Source organism: Juglans regia, chromosome 12, assembly GCF_001411555.2.
Source record: "Juglans regia cultivar Chandler chromosome 12, Walnut 2.0, whole genome shotgun sequence".
Taxonomy (NCBI): Eukaryota; Viridiplantae; Streptophyta; class Magnoliopsida; order Fagales; family Juglandaceae; genus Juglans; species Juglans regia.
In genome coordinates, this window is record NC_049912.1 from 27222672 (window position 1) to 27239636 (window position 16965).

Below are 16965 nucleotides of genomic sequence, written 5' to 3' on the forward strand. Positions count from 1 at the left end.
GTGGCCAATAATATTATTGTGTCCAATTTTATAGCAATGTGGTGTGAATTTGACAGATTATTCGAGAACAAACAAAGCCGAAATTAAAGATTCACCAAATCCTTCTTCAGGGAAAAATAAAATTTTTGAATAAATTGAAATTTTATATAAAAAAATTAATTTTTAAATAATAAATTTCTCTTTTTTTAAACAGTATATAACTTAGTTATTTTATTTTGTACCCATTAATCACAGTACCGACACTGCCACTAAAATACATCATAGTCCACACGGTCAATGGTCGGAGCAAAAAGTGAATTTTAGCACAGAATGTGAGGGGGAGAGAGAGAGAGAGAGAGTCCAGCATACCAAGAAAGTAATTGCATGAAAATGGTCTCTCTTTTTTTCTGTGATTTGAGTTTCAACCTGGGGACAAAATTCTGAACTGCGATCATATCCCCCTTGAAGATTTTCCTCAGAAGTGGAACAAACAAAAGAATCAAACAGAGAGTTTTTGGATAAAAATAAAATTAGGCAAATAATTAGATAACTTTTAAAATATATATATATATTTGTAAAAAAATGCTAAAAATATGATGCTATATAAATAAACAGACGGAATTGATTGACTTGAATGAATAAATCTTATTTAATTTTTCTTCTGAATGCAAGTCGAGCTCTTGTTCAATGTACTAATTAAAACATCTCCTAAAGCTCCAATAATAATACAAGTGACATGGCCCACTTCAACGTGACTTGGAGCGTGACTCATAAACAGTTTATTGATTTGACTTAATTAATTAAAAAAATCAGAATCTTGTATTTAATTACAGTGCATTGAAGAATTTTAACATTATTATATATAATAAATCAGATTATATTATATCAGTAGTATATATCTAAGTCGACAAAAGAAATTTTAAAAAAAAAAAGAAAAAGAAAAAAGAAAATAGGACATTAAGATGTTAACTGTGTCGTGGTGTGACCTGTCGGGTGAATCTTCATTTTCACCACGCCCGTATCCAATCGTAATTATTGTGTAATCCAAAAGTGGGAACGCGTGCGACCAATCTGACGGTTTTTTTCACGAGCACAGGATCTGACGGTGAACATACTTCCACATCATCATTAGCGTTAGTTGGGGGAACATAAAGACACGCAACGGCGTTCAGTCGTTGAAGTTGAGTTGACCGTTGCAGTCTAGTAAACCCGTAACAGTTTGACTCGCGTGAAATTGCCATGATCACTCTCACATGTTGTCATGTCATGTTCTTACCGGACACATGATTATTGAAGCCAACTTGTTATATTTTCTCCAACTAAATACAAGTCAAAGGTTATGGTTAATGAACATTCCTTCCTCCTCCTTTTAATCTTTTCTTCCGTTCAGGTTTCATCAAAGACCGCGCTAAAGGACCGAGATTTTAATAGAAGGATTCGGTAAATGTTGTTTTTTTAATTTTATTAATACATTTTTAAATATTTTTAAAAAATAAAAAAAATCAATTTATTAATATTCATTTATTTAACTACTATGTAAAAAATAAATTAAAATAAAAATTCAATCAATCATTTTTATCTGTTCAACTAGTATTTCTCTTCAATAAATTAAAAAATTATCTACCAATCAAAATAAACGAAAAATTAGGATTTTTTAAAATTTATATAACAAATCTAAAACTTAAATTTATAATCAAAATATGCATAAAGTGAATGCGATAATATTTATTGTACGTTATTTGTTTGAATCTTTAAACTTATGAGTAATTTTATATATAATTATGAAATACATAAACGTTATATGATTGATTTAAAAAATAGTGATATTTATTATTAAAAAATTAATTTTTTATATGAATATTATATTTTATTTATTTTTTAAAAACGATTACGCGACAGTTATATAATTCACAATTACAAATATCTTAATACGATACATATATAAATATGACTAATATAGATTAAGATTGAAAGAAAAAATCAAACAATCGGCTGAACCAAATCGACCGATCGATTTGTTTGGTTTTGGTTCCAAAAAGTGAAACGGATTAAAAATCAGCCCAATTTTAATTTTCATAATTTGAAAATCGAAGTGAATCAAACTGAACGAAAATATATATTTTTTTTAATTTTTTTAATATTATATGTTTTATATATATTATACATAATATAAAATTAATAGAACCTAAAATTTTAATCATATTATTTATGATTCATTAATACAAACTTAATCTCAAATATAGATGCAAATATTTAAACGCATGTAATTGTACTTTTTCTTTAAGCTAAGCAGTTATTCTGTAACTTTTATATACATATTTTTGAGTTGGACCATTTATTTTGATTGATGCATTTGCAATTGTTTTTTTTTTTATTTCTTTTAAATTTTGTTTATTTTGGCTAATTATTTTTTTACGTGCATGCTTTAGACTTTTAGTTTTAGCCCTTGGGAATGTTGTTTGGTGCAATTTTTATCAGTTTGTTTAGGCATTACTAAATGCATGTTTTAATTAAACTAATTAGTGCATTTTGTCTAGTACTTGTTTTTAGCTTTTGTTTGATTAATTAATTATATGCACGTTTTGGACGCTAAAAACAATATTTGGGTTAACAAAAGTATTTATTTGGATTAGAAAAACCAACTAACCCAACAAAAAAATCAAAAACAAAATCAAATCACACCTATAAATCAGAACTGAAATTTAAAAAAATTGAAAGTTTCGATTCTCTAGATGAATCGGTTAGTTTTAGTTTTCATAATTATAAAATCAACGTAAACCTGTTCAATTCAACAATATGTCAAAAATCGAACTAAATCGAACTGATTACATCTCTAATATAAATGACATTATAATACCAATGTTCATTTGAAAGATCCATAAGATATAATAATGAGGAGAATAACTTCAAACAGCTTTATTTGTAATTTAGAGAACAACGGCAACCAACGAATGTGGGCCATGTAGGGGATGTATCTTTAAGTTGGTTGGGTGTGCTGCAGAGGAAAAAAAAATTATCATGGGTCACATGTGATTGTGGAGACCGAACCCCCCTCCCCATCTCTCTCTCTCTCTTTCTCTCTCTCTCTGATTTGCAAAACCGAAACATGATTTGAAGACTATGTTGATTTTCTCAAGATTTGAAAATCAAAACACCATCCTCAATTTTCTCAAGATTTGATTATGTCTACAAGTTACTTGAATATTCTTTTAAGATCCATTATAAGTAAAAACACGGTGAAATACTACTTGAAAAGCTATGAGATCTAGATAACCCACCACCAATTCAATTTACTTCAAAATTTGAAAACTCAAATTCATTTTAGACAATTGATGGGGAAAATGATCAACTTGCAATTCTATCAAGAGGTGCTGTTATGGGGAATGAAAAACTTTGGTCGCAAGGTTTTTTTTCGCTATAAGCGATACTTGTATCATTAACTTCCATATGCACCGATCAAAAAAATGAAAACTATAAGTTTTTACAACAATGCTTAAATTTATATATGATTGTGTGGTTGATGAAAATGTTTGCTTCAAATTATATTGTCTATATGAAAGATTATATATCTTGGATTACAAACTACAAAGGGTACGACTTCAAACGTTGGTATGCGGATTGTGGGTGCGACTGTGGGTGGACGTGTCTGCATTAGCCATAAGCGTTGCTCCTCCACCAGTACGGCATGCGGGTGGTTCTTGTGCAAATCGTGTGGCTGGGTTTATGTAAAAGGGAAGAGATGAATCTGTTGTGCGCGGCTAAGTTTTCTGAAAAAGGGATAGACATTTCTATGGTGTGGCCAGCTTTAGTCTAGTCCCATGTACTCAACTGATATGTCATTCTATTAGTGGTTTTTGATAAAATCCCCTTATAGGATTCACTTGTCTAAACGGTTATGAGTAATGAAAGGCATGTAGAAATCGAATCATGAGGGTGAAAACGAACCTTGCTACTTATACTCAAATAAATTAAAAAACATAAATTTTCCAAAGATGTAATAAGCTTTTTGTTGAACTCTAATCAACCTTTTTTTGAAAAAGAAAACGTTTTTGCTACTATTTTTGAAGTGTGCACACCGCGTATGATCTCCACGTACGGAATGATGTCGGATCCACAAAGAATAAAGTAAGCTCACAATCACTAATCGAGAAAGAGAAATGATACGAAATCCAAATGATTCACGGGCAAAAGCACGGACTACTCGTATTTGAGTTACTGTTCATCACACTATTTAATCCATATTTATTGTCCCACTTTTTGAGAAAATAGAATACAATGATATGCATCATCGTGGCATTTTCTTGGCACGATATAAGCGTGTCAAAAAAAAAAAAAAAATTCCTTGAAAAGCATATGCTTATATGATAGGCCATTGAAATCGGGCTCCCTTTTTTTCTTTTTTTTGTTTCCGATTGGGTATTTTATTTTTTAAAATTTTTTTACTTAATAATTAAGAAAATGTTGTTTAATATTATTGTGAATTTTTTTATTTTTTTAAAATATTTAAAAGGATGTGAAAAAAAATTCAATAATATTAAATAATATTTTCTTAATCACTAAAAAAAAAAAAAAAATTGGGTAAAAAAAAAAAAAAAAGAAGATGCCTAAATCGAGCTCCTAGCATTTTTCTATATGATATAATAATACTGCTAAAAAGGATTAGAAAGAAAAAAAAAAAAAAGACTTCTTTGTCTCCATACCAGGCTTTAGAGGAGCATCGATTCATTTCGTTGCAAAAATTATAAATGTGTATCTATGTAACTCCAGTTTATTAAAAATATAATATAAATAATTAAATTTATATTTTTTATTAATTTAAACTTTTTAAGAAAAATAATAATTTCTCATAATATCAATAAACTTAGAATTCAATCACCAAGGTCACTCCTCAGTTTGAATACAAGAAGTATTTTATCTCATCTTTTAAAATAATAATAATATTAAAAAATAATATTTTATTAAATTATTATTTTATCTTAACTCGCTATATATGCCACCTAACATTTAATGCTTAGCGTTTCCCTAGGCCAAATGTCATTTTTTTTTTCTAATAGCTTTAAATATTTTTAAAAAATAAAAAATATATCAATACATTAATAAATATTTTTTAATTATTAAGTATAAATAAATACATAAAAATCAAAATAAGAAAATAAAATTATGGGACGTACTATCATTTTCATAATAGTTAAATGGCTTTGTTAATTAGCTGATGGATAATGGATGGGCCGTGAAAGGCCCACAATTGCTCCCCACGCCATGTGCGTAAATGTTAAAGGTGTTTTTTATTTCAAATATTTTTTAAATATGTTTAATTTTTTTTTAAATATTAATATATTAATAATCATTTTTTTAATAATTAAATAAAAAAATTAAATATATAAACAATAAAAATAAAGGGACAAAATGAGATTACATCCAATCATTATTGATATATATGTATAAGACCGGCAAGCACCTTAATGAGTCGGGAACAGGAAAAATCTGGTCCCTCATTCCATAACTACTATTTGGATATTTGTCTTATCTGAATAGTCATTTAAAATATATCATTATTAGAAATAGAAAAAGTATTGGCATCAGTCAAAATACACCCCACGTGTCAATCGGTTTTATCGTTTGATTTTTTTCCTCTCGTTGCAATCGACAGTTTCACATGAAAGAGAACACTTGAAGATAGAGAAGTGAGAGACGTTGAGGAGAGGGTGAAAGCTTGTTGAGAGAGAACACGTGAGGAGAAAAGAGGGGTTTGATGAGAGAGAGCTTGAGGAGAAAGAGTTGATGAGAGAGAGAGGTTGAAGAGAGAGAAAGCTTGATGAGAGAAAGAGGTCGAAGAGAGAGAGGTGATGAGAGAGAGGTGATGAGAGAGAGAGGTCGAAGAGAGATAAAGCTTGATGAGAGAGAGAGAGAAAGCTTGATGAGAGAGAGGTGATGAGAGAGAGAGCTTGAGGAGTGAGGAGGTCGAAAAGAGAGAAAACTTGATGAGAGAGAGGTGACGAGGAGAGAGAGAGATGTAGACGACAGAGAGGTGATGAGAGAGAAGCATCTGACATTTAAAAAAAATAAAAAATATGTGCAGTATGCATCAAAACAGTTGCGAATACTTAGCAAATTTCTTATAAATATAAATTCTTTTTTTAATAATATATAAAGCATGCAGTTCCATGCATGCAGCACAGTGAAACTTTGTTACCTATGAACCGAATTGATGGAATGTTTGTAGGATTAATCAACTCTCTATAATCACATGCTTAATTTGAGTAATTAATATTTAACTCTAAATTGCTCAACAATTTAACACGACACAAATGATAATTTACTTTTAATGCAAATGACGTTGGGCATGGCACATTTTTCTTGTATTTTTTATATCTTAGAATTTTCAAGAAATGTTACGCGCATACCCATTCTAAATTTCAGATGTGTAACTCACTTCATGCCTTAGGGATAATCCACAATGATGGATACGAGATATCATCATCGTCGTCGTCGTCATCATCAGTATCGAGTTCTTTGAATTTTAGGCAGAAGACAATTAAAGGGATTGCATTTGGATATCTATCAAAACATGAATATTTTCCAAGCTGTTTTATTTGACTATGAAGTTGGGGCCAATGAGAAGCATTAATAAATACCATTTTGTTAATTTTGGAAAAAAAATGGGAAAAAAAGAAGGCAAAATTTAAGACAAAGAAAAAACTATGTTTTTTCAAGATTCACAAGTATAAGAAATTCGGGTAATTTTTAATTAAAAAGTGCAAAATTAAGCATATATGCATATATGCATATTCCAAAAATAAAATAATATTAAATGAGATATGCGCAAATTTGGATAAAATGAGTTACTAAAGAAGACTTCTTATCTTTCCATGTTTTAAGGCCTCGTTTGGATAGCGAAAATATTTCATTTCATCTTATCCCATCATTATAATTTTTTTAAATTTTTACACAAAATATAATAAACAATTCAATTTTTTTAAAATCTTAAAACAATAATAATATTAAAAAATAATATTCTAATAATATTTTATTCAACTTTCAATTTTCATCTAAAATCATATAATTTCATCTTATCTCACCTCACTATCAAAACTGTACAGTAATTTAAAAAATAAAATTTGCATATTTTTTCTCTATAAAATTTCTTTAGAAATCAAAATTTTTTATCTACCAACAAATTGAAACGAAGGATAACATGGCCAAAACTACAATCACATAAAAAAAAAAAAAATTATGTGATGCACACTATTTGAGTGGGGGCCCATTAATCCAACGCAAGGATAGAAATTCATCCTATATATCTTCCAAACTTATTTTGGTCTCGTTATTACACAAAATATCTGGTCTCTTTAATTGTTCTTTTTTTCTCACATAAATATACTGATCATCTTTATCACATGCCTTGTATATAGTTGCTTGCTCCTCGTCCTCGATAATATCCCGATCCGTTTTGCAAACATTTCCACGTACAATGACCTAATTTGCTTGATCGTGATCATCGATCGAATATATATATATATATATGGCCCATCATATGATCATATCATCCACAGTCCACAGATTAATTTGTGGACTGTAAAATTCCCTTGTGTTTCAACGCACACATGTCATGCTGCATGTATCTCATTTATGGAGTGTCCAAATATATAGTTCCGCCTTTTAAAAAAAATTAATTATACTTATCATCTCGATTCTCTAAGCTACGTAATAATATGTAATTTTTATTTTTATTTTGTTATTTAAATAAAATGTCAAAAATATAAAATTATATATTAGTATGTAGTGTGAATGCTTATCAACCAAACACAGCCATTTCTAGAAACTGAAGGGCCAATAAAGTATGATTTTTTGTTGAAAGATATAATTAGACTCTATATATTAATTTGGTCATGATCATCTAATGTGGTCGATCCACCATGTGCTAAGGAGATCCAACATTACACGAAGAAAAATATTCCATGCATGCACAACACATTACACGAGTACGGTGTGAATGCAATCTTTCATGCTCATAATTCATAAATGCTTCGTTGATAATGATGGAAACCTAAAAATGTTGCAACAAATTCAGAAGCTAGGGTATCAAAAGGTGTAAACCACAAATAGCTAGGCACGTCAATGCATATGCATGGGTCGGAGTACTACATCATATTAAATTCTATATATCCTAAACTTGATTAATTTGATTTATATATATATATATATATGTAGGAATATTAATTGTAAGGGGGTTTTTGTATTTATAAAAAATATCTTATTATTATTAACATGATAGCCATGTATTCTCAATTGAGAAGTGCTACAGTCAAAAATATTATATAAAAATAAACTTATAGATTGACATGATTTTATATGATACGTTAGATTTATTTTATAATAAAAATAACTTTACAATCTAACATATCACATCAAGCGGTCACGATGTCAATATGTGAGTTTAATTTTGTAGAATATTTTTATAATTAAAATATTTATCTTTTTAGTTTCATCCATGGGACGACGTGCTGTCTTCATATAGGAATTAATCTATAGATGTCTAAAGGTTTCGTAACTTTTGAGGAGTGAACCTCCTAAATTAAGGCATGCAGTTTTGGTTCTTTTTCTGAAAGAGGAAAACCAATTGTAGCTCCACTAATTCCATGCGCATCAATATTTACTTATAATTCTGAAAATGCATGGTGATCTAAGCTTGCACGTACAAATAGTTTTCGAATCTTTTGTTGCAAAGAGTGTCAAAAGGAGAAATGATTCCAGGGCACAAGACGACGTTGATCATGAGTAGCAAATTAAAGAACCAATCACTGCAAAGAAGAAGGCTTTCCACGTCGATGGAACTTGGAAATATTAATGCTTGCTACTGCATGCTGAACACTACTATCTAGCTAGCTAGAATCATATATATATATATATAAATATATATATGTATGTATGTATGAGAGTCGTGATTAATTGCTTACGAAATATGTTGTACAAAAATAGAAAACAGAAAGAAAAAAAAAAAAAAAAAACTGCAAGAAGCATGTGATCAAGTGCTCGGAATAAATGGGACAAGTTATATATACATTCCCTAGTGCTTAAAAGATATGATGGCCGGGGAAAGTAATCGTAGGGCATTGAGAATACAAAGTTATAATTAATCTAATGGAATATATAATTATAAGAAAACTGTTTATTTGCGACCAATTATTTTAAACAAAATGACTATTTTCAACTAAAATAAATTTATTTTCATCATAAATAGTAATTTTCGTTGTAAAAAAGTGTCACAAATATCCGTTTTTCTTGTATAGATTGAAAAATTAAATTGATGGTAATTAAAGTCAATGGTATACTCAAAATGTTACTATGATATTCCTCCACTACGATTGATGTTTAATTAATAAAATTATGCAGTACCATGTTTTTTTTTTTTTTTTGTTAACTTTTTTTTTTTAATTTTTAAATTTATATAATTGTAATAGGTTTTACATATTTTATAATTGTAATGAATTTCGAGGTCCAATTGAATTGAAATGGAAGGGCGGAATCATGATTTCATCTCCAAGCCCATGCCCAAGCCCAAGTCCAAAACCTTTACGATCAATATCCCTTCCCTCGGATCTGATGTGATGTCCCCACGGGACCAATCCCTTCAGGCCTTCACTCTCATCACCATGCTTCCATTTTGCACCGAAACCCAACCCCAAACCCCCACTACCTCCGGTCAATACACATACAATCATTTTTATAAACAATTATTTTTTAGAAAATATCATCATTTTTTCAAAAATAAATTCAATTTAAAAAGGTATTTAATACTTTTAATCTACGTAATACATCTAACAGTTAACGTAGGAGATCTCGCGTTTTACACGAAAGGTGGACTAAAACAGTAATTTTGGGACATAATAAAAGCAAAAGTTTAAAGTACCCTTTTGACGATAAAAACTAGTTACTGCTGCATCGTTCACGGCAGGCTGCCCTACATTGCAAGTTGCTCCAGTACTGCTCCTTCCTTCCAAAACCAACCGCCTTCTCTGGTTGTGAAGCCTGAAGAGAGCAGAGTTGAGAATCCCCACCTCTCCCTCTCTCTCTTTCAAAGCCATGGATAAAGAAACCCTAGCCGCTCCATCATCTTCGTCTTCATCATCATCATCATCATCTTCTTCTTCGACAGCTTCAATGAGTAACACAACTCTTCCACCACAAGAAGACGCTTGGGTTGAAACTTACCGGAAATTTCTTCCTCATTGGAAATCCCTCTCTCACTCTCACCAGGTGCTTTTTCCTCGTTTTCCCTCTCATCGGATTATAATTTCTATTCTGTAGCTCATTTTGTTTTCACCATGCTCTCTCTTTTCCCCCTCTCTCTTTTCCTTCAGCCCCTAGCGTCTATTTCGATTGATTACGATTTAGGGTTTGCTTCAGCTCTACTTGTAACTAATATTTCTTTGTTTTTAATTTCAAAGCATTTAACATTTCCCCGTTGGTTTCTATGCGTGGCTCTACTTTAATTGGATATGTATAACGCTTTTCAGGTTTTATCTTCTGCAGTTGCTCTGTTTGTTTCGAAGGGGAAAATATTTTCATTTTTTTTTCTTAGAAGAAATTTTCCCGAAATTAGTTTTATAATGTTCAGTTTTTGCGGAATTAATTTCTGTAAAGGTAATTGAAGATGCCATCGTATAGCGGGCAAAACCATTTGAATTACTTTCCTACTGAAACGGATGGAGAATTATAAATTTTTTGTAATGAGATTTTTGTTTGGATAAATGGAGCCGTTGGGAATATGAATTTTCGTATGGAGAGATACCTCACAAAAGAGTCATTGGCAATTTGGCATAACTGGAGCTTCACACCGTTCAAAAAAAAAAAAAAAGGTGGAGCTTCACAAAATTTCTGCCCCTAAGGTTTGAGAAACTAATTTCTTGAAAAAAAAACCAAGCCGTTTTCTAAATCTAATAAATAATTGTATTCGTTGGTACGTTGAATATTTTTTACGTGAATTCATAACGTATTATTAGTATCTTATACTTTGTTTGGTTATAAAAGAAAATCCTCTTATTTGCTTGTTTTCTTGATCACTGTTTAATTTCCAGTCATTAACAGTCCCATACTTGTTTTTTATTTTTTTATTTTGTTATTTAATGGTGTTACATTCCTCAAGATATATTTTTTTTGGTTAATTTATTCCGGAGCTCTTTTTGTAGTCAGCAATCCCAATTTCAATCTCGAGAGTAAATCAAGTCGATGCAGCAAGACTGGACGTTGAAATGTCAGCCATGTTGAAAGAGCAACTGGTTAAGGTGTTCTCTTTGATGAAGGTACATCTTACAACCTATTTTGGTCTATCAAAGCAATCAATAGCATACTCATTGCTATTGATATCTAGTAGTATAGCTATGAAACTGCTTGGAGATTAGTTAAAACGTTTACTTCATTTTATTGGAATTAGCCAGGAATGTTATTTCAATACGAAGCGGAGCTTGATGCTTTCCTCGAGTTTCTTATTTGGCGATTCTCAATTTGGGTAGATAAGCCTACTCCTGGTATTGCTCTCATGAATTTGAGGTACAGAGATGATCGCGCAATGGAGACAAGAGGAAAAGGTAAAATGGTCTTCAAATCTCCTATTTATTTATGTGATGGTTTCTGGTTTAGAACTTTGATACTGCTAGATTTGTTACACAGATTAAGAGACAATTCTGGTGGTCAGGGCACTGATCTCTATGGCTAATTGTGGCTTGAAATGAGGCTAGTTACTATTCTTGTCATTGAGCTTGACACGAAAGGAATTGTCTTCTTTCAAACATTTTCGTCCATCTGTTTAATAAATATTTTCTTCGGAAAACCAACCATAAGTTTTATACTGTAATAAAAAAGTATCAGTATCTGCAAAGTTATACAAGAGAAACCTTATAAAAAATTTCATACAAAAAATTACTTGGTTCCCTTGTATCTGACCAATACCCTGTTATTCAGCCTTATTCACTTGTATTCTATTGTCGAATCTTACTTATATGTTGTACTTATGCTTTTTGCATGTCATCTTTCACACAGTCAGAACAGGTTTGGAAGGACCAGGACTGACTGTGGCTCAGAAGATTTGGTATTGTGTTGCCGCCGTTGGTGGTCAATACGTATGGGCACGTTTACAGTCATTCTCTGCTTTTCGTAGATGGGGTGATTCTGAGCAGGTATAGTTTCTGTTGTCTTATTTGCTCACCCTTAGCCCCACCACAGTGCAGTCTATCTTACCTGTTGCACGTCTAGAATGGAGGTGGATTGAACCAGCACTAATTTTGTTTCTGCATCTTGCTCAGAGGACATTCGCACGGCGAGCATGGATGGTGATACAGCGTATAGAAGGATTATACAAAGTTGCCTCATTTGGCAACCTGCTCATATTTCTTTTTACCGGAAGGTATGCTTTAAATTGAATCCAGTATACAGAAAGTGTTGATAATCTGGAATGGTATTATGTATTTGAAGTAAAATAACTGTACAGGTCAAATGAAATCATTGAGTGGAACAGATGAGTTGTTGAAAACTATATATATTTTTTTACTTATGTAAAGACATTGTGTGGTTTGCTTGCCATTTAATTTTAGTCAGTGATAGAAATAGAATGACTGTTTAGTTACTTGTCACGTTAAATTTGGAAGGTAGACATCAACTAACAAACTATTTGTGATTGTTTTGATAGCCTGCTCTTTATCTTGAATCCAGTATACATAAAGTGTGGTGTAAACCTGAAAGGGTATTTTGTATTTTGAGTCTGGACCAAACAATTCTAATAATATCATTAACTGAAGAGTGTATTGTGCAGTGACTAGGCATTAACATTGATTGATGGATGATAGACCCTTGTCTATAATCCATGGAACTAAAGAGAGAAGAAATATTATGCCTACAAGTCTATCTATGGAACGAGTGTCACTTATCCCAAAGAAAGGGTCCATGTGACTTTCATTTTACTAATAATGTGATGAGGAAGTACATTCTTGTTGATTGGTCTAATGGTTTGTCACTAATCTAGTATATAAGTTCTTATGTCCCTGATATAACCATGTCCATATATGGATGCACCAATGCGATCAAAAGGCTCAAGCTGCACGCCCTATAGTCTCTTAGAGCCTAATCCTATGCACAAAGTGCAAAAGCAAGGCATGATGTGTGTTTGGACCACATGAAAAATATGTATTTATGCTGGAAATTAAAAAAATATTGCTAATCTACAACTGCAATAAACAGTCCACATCATATTATATATGATATCGAATTCAATCACCCAGAAAGTAAACATATGATGTGAAGCTGCAATGAATTGGTTACAAAAAGAAAATAATGGGTTATATATGATAATGCCAATCACCCACTTGATTAATTTGCAGGCCTCTCACATCTTGATATTTTACTGCTCTGATGTTCACTTATTGAAAAACAATTATGCTTTTCTAATGCAGATACAGGAATCTTATTGAACGAGCTTTGAGAGCTAGGCTTGTCTATGGGAGCTCTAATATGAACCGATCTGTTAGCTTTGAGTACATGAACCGCCAATTAGTGTGGAATGAATTCTCGGTAACTTTTGCCCCCCATTATTAAGTTTAGCAGTTTAATTCTGGAAATCTTAATTCGAAAGAAAGCACTGAATTCAAAACAGTAAGTTCAAGTCTTTGAGTCTGTTGTAGGATTTACTTCATTCACTTACTTGTGATTGGTCTGAGAAGTTGTTCATCCTAGGCAAACAAACCTTTATCTGCTTCTTGCTTGAAATTGTGAATTTAAAAAGTAATTGCCCCTAGCCAGTATTTTCTGTATAGAAAACTCTGTCATCTGAATAACTTTTTCCTGCAAATTTTTTAAGTTTATAGGGAAATCAATTGTTGGTCAGATAACCTCACAAGTAGAAGGAGCATTCTAAATAGATTACAAAGACATTCTTTACCAAAATCTTATTTAAGGATAGACTTGTTTTTTTTCCATAAGTATTTAAGGATAGAGTTGTAGAGGATGCAGATTGTTTTTCCAATTCTGTAAATCCTTCCATGTGTGCAAGGTGAATTTAAGTGTCTAGTGTATCATTGGTAACTGAACTTAAACTTTCTTTTGCTTTACAAGGTCAAATGGCAATAAATCCCAAATCCATTATTATCGTGGTCTTCCACTAAGCATTTTTCTTTGGTTGATGAACAATTCCATCAAAGTCAGAAACATTTTCTAGCATATGTAACGCGAATAAAATATCCCAGATTCTGGAATCTATGAACCGATCCTTAATACATAGGTCAGACATGCATGCCTTTCTTAGAGTTATCAACAAAACTGGAATTTATGTCTTACATTTAGCTTGAGTGACTCTCACCTTGTCCATCCACAACATTTGCCAAGCTAAACTATACTTCTTTGGGGATGTGATTTATTTTTTAACTTACTCGTTTGGATCTTGGCTGATGGCAGGAGATGTTGTTGCTGCTTCTTCCTCTTCTTAATTCATCATCCGTAAGAAAATTTCTTCACCCTGCGGATAAATCTTCAAGTTCCACAGAGGATGACACTACTTGCCCCATTTGTCTGGCTAGTCCAACCATTCCGTTTCTTGCTGTCCCTTGTCAACACAGGTAGTTCTTCTCTTTCCCCCTGCGGGTTACCCTTTGAAATTACTTTTTGACTGATTGCCTTAACAGGGCAGATAAAGGATGAGCCAATCGTCCCCTCCCTCCTTTCTCCTTTTTCAAAAAAAAAAAAAAAAAGAGGAAAAAAACCTCATAAATAACACTCCTCACTTTGTCCTACTTATGGCATTTCAGCCCAGTGTTGGTGCTGTAAATGCAAGCCAACTAGATCAGTTAGGTATATTTTATTCTGAGTCCATGTAAATGAGTTGGTGGTATTCCATGCATCAAGGCTACTGTTCGAATATTACAATAGTATTCTGGTAGTTATCAAAAAAGGAAAAAAAAAAAAAAAACCGTTAAACGTAGTGTCGTTTTTCGTGCTTGCAGATACTGTTATTACTGCCTTAGGACGCGGTGCGCTGCAGTTCCTTTATTCAGATGTTCCAGGTGTAGTGAGCCGGTCGTTGCTATGCAGCAGCATGGCGGGGTGAACAATTTAATCCCAAAAAAATGATTATTACATAGGGAGAATGAAAATATATTAAAGCATTATAATATTATATTAGAGTACTAATGTATAAATTAATGCTTTGAAGTAACACTACTTTTATTAATTCAGTTTCCTCCCTCCCTATTAAAATAGCAGCCAAGAAATAATTCCCTCATGTAAAAGCAATATTAATATTGATCATCCACTATTGCGTGGGATGATTCATTCTTTGTCATCTTTCCAATGTATTAAGATATCCCATTGCTTTCTCTGATTAATTTAGCAATACCAAAGGATGATTATTTTGGTTTTGTTTCTTCTACCCGATCGAGCATCATATTTTGAAATAAAAGCATATAGATAAGAAAGTTAATGATCATCTCTACTTCTTATGGTCATGTTTATTTATAAGAACAATTAAATTAAGCTTGGATCTATGCATATGTTTAATGATTTAATATATCTGAATTGTTTTTTAAAGAGAATGATGGCGCCCAACTTTTACATATGAAAGATGTTATTTGTATTTAAGAAAAACTTACAAAAAAAACTTGTTTTTTTATATATTTCAATTTTTTAAATTTAAATATTTAGTATATATTTTTTTATATAGAGAGATTCAATCCTATAAAAAAGTGAAAAAGTTCAAGTGTAATATTTTAAATTTGACCTTTGAAAAAGTTGCCTTTATCCGATCCTCTCCGTACATATAAAGGATCAGTAAAAAGAAATTGTGGTCACAATGTGGCCACGCCACTAATGCATACAATACACCAAAATAAGAAGAAACAAATACTCCATCCTTTTATTGAATCCCAATTATTAGAATTATTTGGAGTGAAAGCAGCTGGCCTTAAAGTCTCTCTTTATTATCGATAATTTCAATGCAGGAGTGGATATTGATTATCATCAAACCAAAGTTTAGATTGAGATTAAATTCTTAGGATAAACATCATTTCTATATTTTTGTAATTTTAATGTTAAATTTTATTTGAAGAACACAAAATGACATTATCCATAACCAATCTCAGCAATGTTGAAATGGTAAGCCTTGTCAAGAAATCAAACTAGTATATCATTCGATGCAGCAGTAAGGGACCCTTTCTCTACATCTTCGGCTTTAAGTCGAGACTCAGATGTATGGTAACATTATAGAAATCTGGACAGGAAAAACTAATTCTACAAATCCAGTCATTGCATAAGCTTATGCAACATTGCTTACAATTAAAGATGACAGAACACTCAACAATTCTAGAAGGCGATGCCAAGCTTGTGATATCATCGATCCATACATGGCGAAACTCCAGTTTGGCATATAAATCCAATTATTGAAGACATGGTTTATGTATTATTACATACAAAATTGAAATGATTGGAGCGTTAAAAAAATTGATCGATCTCAAATGCAATATGCGCACTTGGTAGCACAGTGAGTAGCAACTAACCTTATTTTTGGTAACATACATATCTACTTGTATTTTGTATATTGATAGCGGCAAGCGCCCTCCCTCTATCAGATTGCATGTAGTATTTTTATATTTATGATAAGCATGCTGGAAAAAAAAAAAAATCACCACCACAATAATTGCTCATTTAATAGTGTGGTTAATTTGCATTTTCCTTTGACCCACACGACCAAATTATTAAAGTCATCGAACTATGAATATCGTTTAAGTGGTACGGTGCAGTCCCACGTAAGATGGTTGGTTTATTAAATTTTTATATTTATTTAAATAGTTGGTCAGTCAACCAATGTTAAGCCGATGCCGCGCCGGCCTTTTATTATTTTTATTACAATTAATAGAAAAAAACCCACGATTCTTAATTTGTTGCCTGCTCTAATTTTTACGTACGTAGAAATGCATGCCCTCAGCAAAAGAATATATATGTTAGTGT

The 16965-nt window shown here is 31.6% G+C and overlaps 1 protein-coding gene across 1 annotated transcript; it reads left to right on the top strand.

The window, feature by feature from the left end:
* The first annotated feature begins 9921 nt into the window (after nucleotides 1-9921).
* On the top strand, nucleotides 9922-15379 carry LOC109007842 (peroxisome biogenesis protein 2-like). Its single transcript, XM_018987700.2, has 8 exons — nucleotides 9922-10236; nucleotides 11169-11282; nucleotides 11414-11567; nucleotides 12019-12155; nucleotides 12282-12382; nucleotides 13425-13542; nucleotides 14422-14582; nucleotides 14967-15379. Exons 1-8 carry the CDS (start codon nucleotides 10063-10065, stop codon nucleotides 15091-15093), a joined length of 1086 nt encoding a protein of 361 aa, XP_018843245.1. The 5' UTR covers nucleotides 9922-10062; the 3' UTR covers nucleotides 15094-15379.
* Nucleotides 15380-16965: the final 1586 nt, after the last annotated feature.

Coding starts and splice junctions, on each gene's coding strand:
- LOC109007842 (XM_018987700.2), top strand. CDS start 10,063: ATGGATAAAGAAACCCTAGCCGCTCCATCATCTTCGTCTTCATCATCA. Junction 10,237..11,168: donor CCCTCTCTCACTCTCACCAG/GTGCTTTTTCCT, acceptor CTCTTTTTGTAG/TCAGCAATCCCAATTTCAAT. Junction 14,583..14,966: donor GCTGTCCCTTGTCAACACAG/GTAGTTCTTCTC, acceptor TCGTGCTTGCAG/ATACTGTTATTACTGCCTTA.